Source organism: Solenopsis invicta, chromosome 16 (genome assembly GCF_016802725.1).
Source record: "Solenopsis invicta isolate M01_SB chromosome 16, UNIL_Sinv_3.0, whole genome shotgun sequence".
NCBI classification, from domain to species: domain Eukaryota; kingdom Metazoa; phylum Arthropoda; class Insecta; order Hymenoptera; family Formicidae; genus Solenopsis; species Solenopsis invicta.
The window spans coordinates 12,408,251-12,422,343 of NC_052679.1; the positions used below are offsets into that span (position 1 = coordinate 12,408,251).

General features: G+C 30.4%; 1 protein-coding gene across 8 annotated transcripts in view; it reads right to left on the reverse strand.

Annotated features, from left to right (window-relative positions):
• Positions 1 to 14,093, reverse strand: part of LOC105202531 (tuberin) — a 57,301-nt gene that overhangs the window by 39,998 nt on the left and 3,210 nt on the right. For all 8 annotated transcript variants that reach the window (XR_005576457.1, XM_039458217.1, XM_039458215.1 and 5 more), the window contains 4 exons: positions 8,104 to 8,304; positions 2,476 to 2,617; positions 2,227 to 2,375; positions 1,984 to 2,156 (listed from right to left, as the gene is read on the reverse strand). Coding sequence is in view for 7 of the 8 variants with exons in the window: in XM_039458217.1 (XP_039314151.1) it covers positions 1,984 to 2,156; positions 2,227 to 2,375; positions 2,476 to 2,617; positions 8,104 to 8,304 (665 nt within the window). In the remaining variant the exon portion in view is untranslated. The remainder of the gene's footprint in view (positions 1 to 1,983; positions 2,157 to 2,226; positions 2,376 to 2,475; positions 2,618 to 8,103; positions 8,305 to 14,093) is intronic.

Consider the following 14,093-nt stretch of genomic DNA (forward strand, 5'->3'; position numbering starts at 1 on the left):
ACTTGCCGTCCATTTTTACGAATTTGGTAAATACAAGACAAGTTTTCACAATGAAACACATAATAACAAAATGACATGCACGACAACATCGTCAATCTGTCATGTTTCACATTTATTAGTTCTAATTTTGTACGCGACGAAATGTCGCTACCGTCAACGCGGAGTATTCGGCTGAGAAGTCAAAAGCCTTAAAAGTGAATAAATAAATTATAATTTTGACCCTCGATTGTATTTGGATCGTATTCTCATATTTGCATTTGCATAAATCAGGCATTTGATGATTGATTATTCTAAAAGTAATTCAATTCATCAAATACTATTGATACAATAGAATAAATGACATACTTTTCCTATAAAAAAAAATGTTTTATAAACGACAGGAAAATCCAGAACATTTTAAGTATATCTTCTTTTTTTATGTTACAATTTTGATAAGTGTCCTCCTCCTATCTTTTTTTTTCTTTTTTTTGAAAAACATACGGCAAATTTTTTATTAAGGTTCCCTCTGTGTGCGTGTGTGTGTGTATATGCGTGTGCGTATACGTATAAATACATACATACATACATACATACATACATATATATATATATATATATATATATATATATATATATATATATACTTTCATCATACATACGTACATACGTACATACATACATACATATACAGGGTGATTATTAATGATTGTCCCCACTTTTTACCATAAAAGCACGATTTACCGACGGATACGTATTTCTAACATATTATTATATTAGAAATTACAAATGCGTACTCCTATGGTAAAAAGTGAGGACATTCATTAACAATCATTCTGCGCGCGCGCGCGCGCGTGTGTGTGTGTGTGTGTGTGTGTGCGCGTGTGTACATATACATATATAGAGGAGACTAGGGCTATTCATTAGACCTTTCTTTCCTTTACGTCTCCCTTCTTTTTTAAGTCCTATATTCATTAAAAAAAAAAAAAAACATGGAAGGGTTTGAAAGGTTGAACCTTCCCCTTCACAACGACGGTATAGATAGAGCATAGAAGTGTACTTGCTTTGAAGTACATATGAAAATGTCGACCAATGCCAAAAATTACAAATAGCTCCAAGCCTGGGGTAATTCGTAACTAATCCCGGAATATTCCAAAATTTGTTTCAAGTTAAAAAACTGTAAAAAAAAACTGTTAAGACTTTCTTTTATTTAAAAAAGGATATAGGTATACAATAAGCAAATGCAAACATACACGTTTACATGTCTTTTTATACCATCGGTTTGACAGATTTCCTAACCTTACAAGTGTCAATCTTTAACGCTTTATAACTTTTTACTTGCTTAAGAGCAACGATTTTATATATGTACTAAAATACACAATATTATCAAGTTTGAACTAAATCAATGAAGAACTTTATCTCAATGCTTAACTCTTCGTAGCGCTGACGTTCGTAAAACAGCTAAAGGGTTAAGATTACCTAAGTTAGGCTCTGCAATCAGTATTAACGAATCGTCCCGGTGCTCGGTATTACGAATAGCCCCAACATCAACTGTGCGCATTATTGCGTATGATCGACAAAAACAGACATCACACAGCAAAAAGTAAACACGAAATTTTTCAAATACACTCAACTGGACACGATACATTCAAAGTTTTCAAAAAAACCTTATTTAAATTTCGAAAAAATGCTGACTATTAGAAATTACTTCGACTGTCGCAAAACACATTTTTCACTACTACGACTTCAATATGACGCCGTTACCAACAAAACTTTATTAGCAACAGCGTTACATTAGAACGTGTTTACATTGTTTAAAGTAAATTTTTAATATGTACCCATAAAAAGATATTTCCAATTATCGAATTACCCCGTCTAACGATTTGCCCTGGTCTCCCCTGTGTGTATGTGTGTGTGTGTGTGTGTATGTGTGTGTGTGTGTGTGTGTGTACATAAAAAAGAAAGTTACAGTAACAATATTATTAACTAAAAAAAAGTTTGTAGTACCTGTTAAAGTAAATGACATTAGTTAGAACATCCAGAACTTTCATTCTAATAGTTGTACGTGTTTCATTTTTGTAATAACGTTCCATCAAAGATCCTAATTTGGTCTGCCATTGATGATATGTAGGCCCGATCATAGAAGCTCTATATTCAATTAATTTTAATACAGATCCTTCCTGAAATAATAATTCATAATAATTATTAAAATATATATATTACACTATTTTGTACTATAGGTGCACTTACAGGTCGAGAATCACTACAACGTTCAACGAGATCATAGAAACGTTGAATACAGCCATTGTAATTATTAGCATCAAGCAAACTTTCAATATTAGTAATCGTTTCATGTAAACTCGTAGAAACCTGCTTAGTTGCCGGTTGATTACTGATTTCTAAGACAAGGTATAAAAATACAATTTTATTATGCTGTATATTATTATAACTAAGATTTTCTCAATTAAAATAAATGTAATATTTTAAGTAGTATCTTACCAGTATGAATAATAATTTCTTCTATAATATCGAGAATAATGCTCCATGTAGGATCCCATAATTCATTACCATACTTATTCACTAATCTTTGTATTGATAAGGTAACTTCATACATAACAATTGGATGATTACATTGTAGAGCCTGTTAATAAAAAGATTGAATTGTATTCTATATTCAAAGAAGATTGCGTTTGCACAAGAAACACGTTGGCATTGTTTTGTTTATGTATTTGACAAAAGAAATAATGAAAACGTTATCGCAAAATATCTTTTATAACATAAATATACTATTGCCTAAGTTTTTTTTAAAACAAATATTAAATTTAAAAGAAAAAATCTGATTAAAAAAAAACAAATTTTCAAGCATTTTAACTTTTTTTATTAGCATTTAATATTAATTCTTCAGAGAGTAAATCTAAGTGACATATTATTAATTAAAATAAAAGTTTCACTATACATGCTACTTTGAATAATAATTTGTTAGAGGAGAAAAGAATATTATGGCTACCCCTATTATTTCCATTATTAGGTAACATATTCTAACAATTGTTTATGGAGTTATTCGTTTAGTAGCCCGCCGTCTTTTAGTGATGCTAATATGCCAATACATAATGATTGACAATTGTTAGAAGGCATTTTTTCTTTTGAGTACTTCTAAACTTTTTCAAAATACACTTTTAACCTTTAATTACATACACTTCCTCATTATTCTTAAACTTGAGTGTATTATCACTTTTTGTTATTTAACATTTTATTCGGCCGCTACATTTCGAGTTATACAAAGTTAAAATAATAACATCGAATTTTGTAATATGGTTTTTTAAGCAAAATTTTTATATCGAAATATTTCTTCGATAAATCAATTGTCATTCTAAAGAGCAGAGTTTAGAAACATTAGAGACATCATTTTATGCTTGTTGTTAAACAGGGATAAAATAAAATTTTTAATAAAATTTCTAATAGTATTTCTAAAGCTTCTGAACACAGAAAAATTCTAAATCAGGAAAATTTTAAACAATGGAAAATTGAAAATATATAATTTTGTAACAAGGTACTGTGTTCCTTTTAAATTAAACTAATTTTTAAAATTATTTTTATGGAAAGCAATTTTATGGAAACTTGCAATTCAGCATCAACAATATCGGAGGATAAAAAAGCCTCCGAATCGGGAAACGGCGGAGAATAATTTGAACAACCGTCAAAGTAACATCACGGCCGTGCGTAACATATACGTCGAACCGTGATGCGATACGAAAGAAGATAACGCACACCGCGGCCCATATAACGGGGCACCTAAGAATAAGTACTACATGTACGACAAGAACATTTAAGAATAAATCAACATTATATTGTGATAAAAAAGGCGTATCTTAGCAACCCGTCTGAGCTGCTGCTGTCCCGTGAGTTTTAATTCCTTGAGCAAAAGCGAATCCCAAACAAATATATATTTAGTGCTGTGCTCATCACACGGGCACAACACTGTGTATTACATTTTTCTAAATCACGTCCTAAATAATAAATATTTCATTACTTTGAGTCTAGAATCTGTCAAACAACACTCTCACGAATGTACGTAGTGTGGCAGAAAAGCAATGTGACTGCAATTTAATATTTTTTTTGCAACAATTTTATTTTATATTTATACATCAATGTTATTCCTCTCAAAGTAGTTCCCTTGGGCAGCTATATATCAGCGAAGAGGTTGTTTCCAATGGTCGTAGCACTGCTAGAAGATCTCAATTGGAATCACCTTCAGCTACTTGATTACGCTCTTTTGGTTATTGATAGTATCAAGATGACGACCTTTTAAGTGGTTTTTGATCCTAGGGAATAAAAAAAGTCACACGGACTGAGATCCGGCAAATAGGGTGGCTGGAGAACCACAGAAATCCCGTTTTCCCCTTTTTTTCCCCCTTTTTTGACAAAAAAAAAATAAATTTCTGTGGTTCCTAGCCCCCCTATTCGCCGGATCTCAGTCCGTGTGACTTTTTCTGTTCCCCAAGATCAAAAATCATTTAAAAGGACGTCATCTTGGTACTATCTATAACATCCAAAGGAGCGTAACCGAGGAGCTGAAGGTGATTCCAGTTGAGGCCTTCAGCAGTGCTACGAAAACTGGAGACAACGCCTCCACCAATGTATAGCTACCCAAGGAAACTACTTTGAGGGGGATAATATTAATATATAAAATAAAATAAAATTGTAAAAAAAAGTCAGTCTCATTACTTTTCTGCCACACCTCGTAATCGTTCAAGTTTCAATAGAAAATATTAATTATAAACACAATTATTCAATAAAATAAAAATGGGTACGATATTACCCTCTTCTCCTCTATAATAAAATGATTGAAACATATGTAGCAATGGGGCATATTGACTCAATAGACTTGTTCTTAGTTTGTCATAGAAGCAGCTCATTACATAGCGAAATATTTACTCTTAATCATATTGATACAGTTTAATCGTAATTAGTTATTTAAAATGTTAAATAGTATAAAATATTAGATATTATAAACCAACGAGTTTCGATCTTTCTTATATCAAATATTGCATGCACACATACAGGGTACGCTATCTCAATCTGATCGATGAAAGTATTGAATAACTTAAAGAATTTTCAATAGATTTCACAAAGTCGTATTTTTTTTATTAAATTTGATTTATTACAATATATTTTAATTAGTTTTCAAAAACAATATCGATCAGATGTCCGCCTTTATTACTGACAAGGCGAGGACCAGGTAACTTACCCTGGGATTTCAACCCTAATTTTTTTTACTTATTCTGGAGACGAAGAAAAAGTTTACGTCTCACGGCGTTTGATCAAATAGGCATTAATTTCGGAGAAATTAATTTGTAAAAATTGGACGTATCCGAAGCGCATAGTAGCGCGCCATATAAGTCTTCCCGGTTCTTTTAAACAGTGCAGTTGGCTTCGTGGGTTAGGTGCTTGCTTCATAATCATGAGATCTGGTTTCGCTCCCGAAAGTGAGCAATAATTTTTTTTTTTTGTAATAGATTTAATAATTTTTATTTATGTTTATTTGTTTTAATGATATTGATATAGTAAGTAAATTTTTTAAATAGAAAATTTAATTTAAAATCATTGCTTTAAATTTAATTTGAAGAGAATTTTAATTCAAGTAATAACATTTGAAATAATAAATAAATAATAATAATAATAATATGTAAAAGTTATTTGTAATGGATAACATATAAAGGTAACGTATCTAAATTTTCAAATTATTTAAATTTAAAATTTAATTGGAAATAATATTAACAGTATTTTAAATTTCTAGTTTTTAAAATAATTAATCGTAAAAGAAAAAAAACATTTGAATGTGAATATTTTTATTACAAAATTCAATTATTCAAGTATTGCGGATTTATTATAAAATTAAATTATTTCGATGCAGAATAATTTAGATAATAAACATAAAAACATTTAAAACATATAAATTTTCTACAATTTGCACCATGATATTATTTATCATGATGTTGATTTTTTATGTTTATGTTACATTTTTATGTTACATTTATTTTTCCTTTACAAATAACATATATTATTGTTATTTATTATTTCAAATATTATTTAAATTAAAATTCCCTTCAAATTAAATTTAAATTAATGTTTAAAATGTGATATTAAATTAAATTTTCTATTTCAAAAATTTGCATACTATACAAATATCATGAAAATAAATAAACATAAATAAAAACATTTATTTAAAAAAAAAATTATTACTCCAAATTTCACGATTATGAAGCAAGCACCTAACTCACGAAGTCAACTGCACTGTTTAGAAGACCAGTTACCGGGAAGGCTCATATGACACACCACGGTGTGCTTCGAATATGACCAATTTTCACAAATTTATTTCTCCGAAACTAAGGCGTATTCGATCAAACGCCGAGAAATGTAAACTTTTTTTTTCGTCTCCAGAATAAGTAAAAAAATTGGGGTCTAAATCCCAGAATAATTCACCTGGTCCTCTTCTTGTGAGACAAAAACGAGTTTTTTTTTCAGCATTTTCCATCACATTTGCCAGTGTCTCGGCCAATATCGCTGCGATTTCGGCTCGAATGTTGTTTTTAAGTTCAACTATGGTCTTCGGCTTGTTGACATAGACTTTACTCTTCAAGAATCCCCACAAGAAGAAATACAATGCAATTAAATCCGGCGATCTTGGTGGCCAGATAATATCATAATATAATACCTTTTGACACCATACGTTCCCAGAACGTGCCGAAAAAAAAGCTCGTTTTTGTCTCAGTAAAGACGGACATTTGATCGATGTTATTTCTGGAAACTAATTAAAATAAATTGTAATAAATCAAATTTAATAAAAAAATACGACTTTGTGAAATCTGTTCAAAATTCTCTAACAAGGGGAGGACCAGGTGCGCTATCTCAATCTGATTGATGAAAGTATTGAATAACTTACAAGGACCAGGTGAGAGACCCTGGGATTTTGATCCCAATTTTTTTAGTTATTCTGGAGACGAAAAAAAAGTTTACGTCTCCCGGCGTTTCATCGAATAGGCCTTAGTTTCGAAATAATAAATTTGTGAAAATTGGCCATTCCGCGGTGCGACGTATGAGCCTTCCCGGTAACTGTTCTCGCAACCAGTGCAGTTGGCTCCGTGCGTTAGGTGCGTGCTTCACAATCGTAAGATCCGGGTTCGCTCCCGGATGTGTGCAACATTTTTTTTTTTTTTTTTTTTTTTTTAATAAATGCATTTATCTTGATGATATTAATATAGTATGCAAATTTCTAAAATAGAAAATTTAATTTAATATTATTTTCTAAACTTCAATTTAAATTTAATTTGAAGGGAATTTGAATTCAAGTAATAATATTTGAAATAATAAATAGGTAATAATAATAATAATATATAAGTTATTTGAAATGGATAACATATAAAGGCAACGTATCTAAATTTTCGAAGTGTTTAATTTAAAATTTTATTGGAAATAATATTAACAGTATTTTAAAATTCTAGTTTTTAAAATAATTAATTGTAAAAGAAGAATAATAAACAAACATCTGATTGTGAATGTAAATGTAAATACTTTTATTACAAAAGTTAATTATTTAAGTATTGCAGATTTTACTTATACATTATTATTATTATTACCTATTTATTATTTCAAATATTACTTGAATTCAAATTCCCTTCAAATTAAATTTATATTAAAGTTTAGAAAATAATATTAAATTAAATTTTCTATTTTAGAAATTTGCATACTATATTAATATCATCAAGATAAATAAATATATTTATTAAAAAAAAAAAAAAAATATTGCACACATCCGGGAGCGAACCCGGATCTTACGATTGTGAAGCAAGCACCTAACGCACGGAGCCGACTGCACTGGTTGCGAAAACAGTTACCGGGAAGGCTCATATGTCGCGCCTCAGTATGGCCAATTTTCACAAATTTATTATTTCGAAACTAAGGCCTATTCAATGAAACGCCGGAAGACGTAAACTTTTTTTTCGTTTCCAGAATAACTAAAAAAATTGGGATCAAAATCCCAGGGACTCTCACCTGGTCCTTGTAAGTTATTCAATACTTTCATCAATCAGATTGAGATAGCGCACCTGTATATGCATTGATACGTACTTGATAGAAAGAAGGTAAAACAGATGCAGGGGTACACTCCAATTTTGGTATTCTATGTGTACCCCACAAACCCATATTTACGTAGAATACCGCGCCTCGTAATAAACGAACGTCACGTTGAAAGTTTATATCTTGTAACAAGCGGCACATCGTATATAAAGCACAATGACCCATATGTGTTCCTAATAAATTCCGCATAATCTGTAAAACCATTATAATGTATAATATATACTCTATATTTTATTTAGAAATTATATAATTTACCAAAGCTTTTTAATTTATAAAGATTTGATAATTATTTACTATAGGGGACCCAGCTCTAATCATGTTGATCTTGACATATGTTATAGAGACAAGAATTCTGAACAACTTTTCCTTATAAATTAATTGGCGCTCTCGTACAGTTTTTGAGATTTACTTACAAGGAGATGCTTTCAATTGCGAAACACGAAATCACATAAGCCTTAGCTTTTTTGAAAGAGAGAGGGGGGGGGGGGTCGAGGGTATAAAAAGTCAAAACGTTTGAGTACATGGGCCTTCGTTTCAGAGAAATTTGCATGTGAAGTTTGCCATTTGTCGCGCAATACGTTAAGTACTACTGCACGCTAGGTTAAAGCGTGAAGCGCGGTGGCTGAGGAGACTAAGGCGCACGCCTTCTATTTTGTCTTCGGCGGCCGCGTGAAGAGAGATGTTCAAAACCTCGCAGTGCCAATTTTTTTTTTTTTCAATAATAGCTACATTTATCAATTTGTAAATAATTTTTGTTATTCTTAGCAAGATATTAATCGTTATATATTATGCGTTACATGTAACAAAATGTAATAATCAGAAAGTTTGCATATTTATTCAAGTTTATTTATTTATTTTTATTCATTATTCAATTCTGACATTGCCGTATAATGTTGGTGGAAATTTACGTAAAAGTATTGGAAACACAAATTGACCGTACACCATGAACATTGTATAAAAGAATAACGTGTTTTACAAAAACATTTAATATTATGTATATTTACAAAAAAACATAATTGATTCACATTACTAAAAATTTTGCGTTTATGTGCTAACTTTGATACGTACCAAGCAAATTGTAGCATATTTTTAAATTACGGCGCAGACAATAAATAGTGTGTTATCGATTGAATTCTGTATCATATCGCATATTCAATTCTGTTCTTTATGTAATAATTGTATATAATAATTGTATAATGAATAAAAATAAATAAATAAACTTGAGTAAATATGCAAACTTTCTGGTTATCATACATTTTGTTTCATGTAACAAATAATATATAATAATTAATATCTTGCTAAAAAAAATAAAAATTAATTACAATTAATAAATGTAGCTATTATTGAAAAAAAAAGTGGCACTACAAGGTTTCAAACACCCCCTCACGCGGCTGCCGAGAACAAAATAAAAGGCGCGCGCCTTAGTCTCCTCAGGCACCGCGTTTCACGCTTTAATCTAGCGCGTAATAATACATACTTAACGTACCACGCGGCGAATGCCAAACTTCACATGCAAATTTCTCTAAAACAAAGGCCCATGCATTCAAACGCTCCGACAATTTTTATACCCTCGATCCCCCCCCCCCTTTCGAAGAAACTAAGACTCATCTGATTTCGTGTTTCGCAATTGAAAGCACCTCCTTGTTAGAGAAAGAAAAAATAATTTTTTTTAATTTCAAAAAATATTTATTTTACAAAAAAAAGTAAGCCCACCTCCCCCCCTCGTGCGTGCGTGCGTGTATAGTTATTACTGAAAATGAATTATTAAGGCTCCTGACTCCTCAGCCGAGAACTCCGCGTTGACGGTAGCGACATTTCGTCGCGGACAAAATTAGAACTAATACACGTGAAACGTGACAGATTGACGATGAAATGTTATCGTGCATGTCATTTTGTTATTATGTGTTTCATTGTAAAAACATGACTTGTCTCGTATTTACCAAATTCGTAAAAATGGACCGCGAGTAAAGTTTCTTTGAATTTTATACATAAAAGTACATTTTTCACTCCTTTTAATAGCTATCCGTGTGTTTTCCTGTCTGAATAGACGTCACTTTACGTGCTTTTTACGACTATTTATTGACTGCTAGGCGAAAAAAGGATAGTCGTGACCGATATTTAGAAGTGTTTTAAAGCCATCTGATTAGTCTGTTTTATCCAAATTGGCATTATTTAGAAATGGCACGTCGGACAAAATTATGTGCCCATGTGTTTTCCTGTTTCAATTGCTTCACTTTACATGCTTTTTACAACTATTTACTGATTGTTAGGCGGAAAAAGGATAGTCGTGATCGATATTTAGAAGTGTTTTAAAGTCATCTGCTTAGTTTGTTTTATCCAAATTGGCTTTATTTACAAATGGCATGTCGGACAAAATTACGTGTCATTTCACGCAATTTCTCGCTTCTGACGTCACGACTTCAATATGGCCGCGGCGAGTACTCAGGAACCTTAATGAAAATTCAAAAAACTCATTTCAAAACAGTTTTTCTATTATAACAACTAAAGTATTGAAGTTAGGTAAAATATGTATATGACCTTTTTTGTAGAGCTTATCACAAGCTTCATTTTTTGTTTGACCTTTTTTTTGTAAAATGAATATTTTCTGAAATAATTAAGAAAAACTGTTTTTTTCTTTCTCTAAGTATATCTCGAAAACTGTACAAGAGTGCCAATTAATTTATAAAAAAAAAGTTGTTCAGTATCCTTGCCTCTATAACATATATCAAGATCAACATGATTGGAGCTGGTTCTCCTATAGTAAATAATTACCAAAAATTTTAATATACAGGGTGATTCAGAACGACCCATGTGTCCCTGTAAAGACGTGTTCTTGAATAAATTCTGAGACGATTTTTCCTGTACGAAAAATTTGTCCGACACTTACTTTTTGAATAATAAGAGGATAAAGTTAGCGAATCACGGGCCGTGTACACATGGTAGACAAAGGCGGCGCAACTCACCGTCCGACGCGGGCGCTTATCTGTGTCGGACTGTGAGTTGCGCCGCCTTTGTCTACCATGTGTACACGGCCCGTGATTCGCTAACTTTATCCTCTTATTATTCAAAAAGTAAGTGTCGGACAAATTTTTCGTACAGTAAAAATCGTCTCAGAATTTATTCAAGAACACGTCTTTACAGGGACACATGGGTCGTTCTGAATCACCCTGTATGTGTGCATATATCAAACTATATTTTACATGTAGGGTATGTAATATAAAAGGTATTTCCTATATGTGAAAGATTTTATAGAGTGATTCCTAACAAATTCAAGACAAAAACTTCATATGATCATATATCCATAATCATTCGGGTTATTTTAATGAACTTTGTATGTGTTTAAAGAATATAAAGCCTCATCTTTACTTAACATCCAACAACAAAATATAAGGCATTGCTGAAAATTACATAGTAAAAATGCTTATTGCTGATAAAGATACACGTTGTTCTTGCAAAATACAAAAATATTAAAGAAATTTTTTACCTGCTAATTTATTCCATTTATCATAAAAAAATTTCAAACTAAAGAAAAATCAGCTATGTAACAGTTTTTTCGTAAAAAAAAAGAATACCTGCTTATCCTGGAATCCTTCCCTGATTGAATAAAAAAGTAATGTATAGCCCCCAAAAAAGATAAAAGGCTTTATATTCTTTAAACACAAAATTACATCAAAATAATCCGAACGGTTTTCGAAATTTTTGGAAAAAACAAAATTTTTTTTTTTTTCAACTTTGACATTCTGTATTTTTGAAACTAATAAAGGAAGATACGGAAGTGTCTCCCTCCAATTTTGACGAGCCTTAATATGTTGTAGTACAGATCAAAATAAGAGACATGTGTTTTTTTTATACGTACCCTAATGCACTTTTAGAAATAAAACACCCTTTCGAAGAAAATCGAGTTTTTTCTTTGAAAGCGTATATCAGCGGAATTATAAAAAATAGAAAAAAATGTTTTGAATAAAAGTTGAATGGCTTGAAGAATACTTTATAACAGTAATAAAGAAATTAAAAAACAATTTTTTATACATTGCCTCACCCACTAATCTTTTTTTAAAATTTGTATTTTTTTTATAAGCAAAATAAAGCTTATTTGATTACGAATTCAATAGTACATGATAAAATTATATTCCCATTTTCCAAAAATAATTAAAAAGTTCTTTATACGCATGGTACGCGGACCTGTCCATGCGCACAATTGTTCACAAATGTAAAACGGATTTGTCTCATACGGTGTTGACTACGCGAGAGAGCATTGAAGACAAATCAGTACAGTACAAAAATGAAATAAGAGTTTTACAATAATAATAATTGTTATTATTGTTGTTGTTATTATTATAGTAAATAATAAAATAATAGTAACTTTTATAAATCGCTAAAATCAAATTCTTTTGACAATGTGTTAATACTTTGGGCAAAAAACAAATTCTGAATAAAAAAATCATTATTTATTCATAACTTGTTTTTAATTACAACAAAAGAATAGAAATCATTCGTGTCAACAATGTACGTAGTCAAAACAATACGTCAACAAGTTCCCGGATAAATTAATCCATTAAGCAGCTCATGGTCAAATCAGCAGAGATAACTAAAAAACAACATTTGGAAATAGGATTGGAACATAAAAAAACGTTATTGAAATAAAAAGTAAAATGCAAAAATTAATTATTATAAACAAATTGTTAAAAATTGACTGTAGAGGAAACTATATTGAGCCAATCGACTCTACAGGAAAAATTACTAAAAAAACATATATGATTTTTTTCTTAAATCATTCATATTTTATGCAAAAAATAAACTACAATAAATACTTAAAACCCATTTTTGTCCATGGACAGATCAGTAAAGATAGTCAAATAATAACAAATAAAAATAAAACCAAAATATAAAGAAATATTGACATAAAAAGCACAATGCAAAAATCAATTTGCCAACTAATTTGTTTACAATTATGGTAAATATTCACAAAAGGCGAGCAGCTTCTGACGACCTTGATCTTGACATATATTACCAAAGAGATGGTTCTGAGTGACTTATAAAAGATTTTATGTAATGCTCACTACTTATTAAAACAATATTTACAAATAAAGTTTTCATAAGCGTTTGATATTTTGCATATAAACGCCAGTTTCAGGATCTACAAAATTATGTTTATAATTGATTGAAAAATGTATATAGTTTTTATTACGCAAAATATTGTAGGCATGCCATTTATTTGTAAAGATGATGAAACCAGGTGCAACATTTTTGAATGAATGGCAAGAGTTTCTGCGTTTTGATTCGGAAAGGGCAAAATAAAAATATTGTTTGTGATTATCCGACCTACTGACTGACATACACTAACAAAGACATACACACCAATCATCAACGAAATCAAAACAACGCATACCTTCCGATTTATAAACTTTTCACGCTTGTAGTAAATAATTGGGATTCTTTTGTACATATTTACCCACAAATTCTTTGCTTCAAAGATGCAAAATGTTTGCTTTAAAAACACAACAATTATATACAAAAATAATTTGTGTCTAAAGCAAACATTCTGCCATATCTCTTATAGTGCATAATTATCTCATTTTATATTAATAAGTATTTGTTTTTAATAATTCTTTATTGAAAAGTGAGCATCACTTAAAACTTTTTGTAAGTCACTCAGAACCAACTCTTTAATAACATATGTCAAGATCAAGGTCGTCAAAAGCTGCTCTCCTTTTGTGAATATTTATCACAATTATAATGTTATAACAATTAAGAGTCATGTGTTTCTTTGGTAATTTTTCTCGTAGAATTAATTGGCGTAATCAGTTTTTCTTAACAGTCTTTAATAATTTTAATAATTATCTCTCAATTTTTAATAATTTGTTTATAATAATTAGTTGCAAAATGGATTTTTGCAACGTACTTTTTACGTCAATATTTTTTTATGCTCCAGTCCTATTTACAATTATTATTTGTTGACTATCTTTGCTGGTCAAGCCATA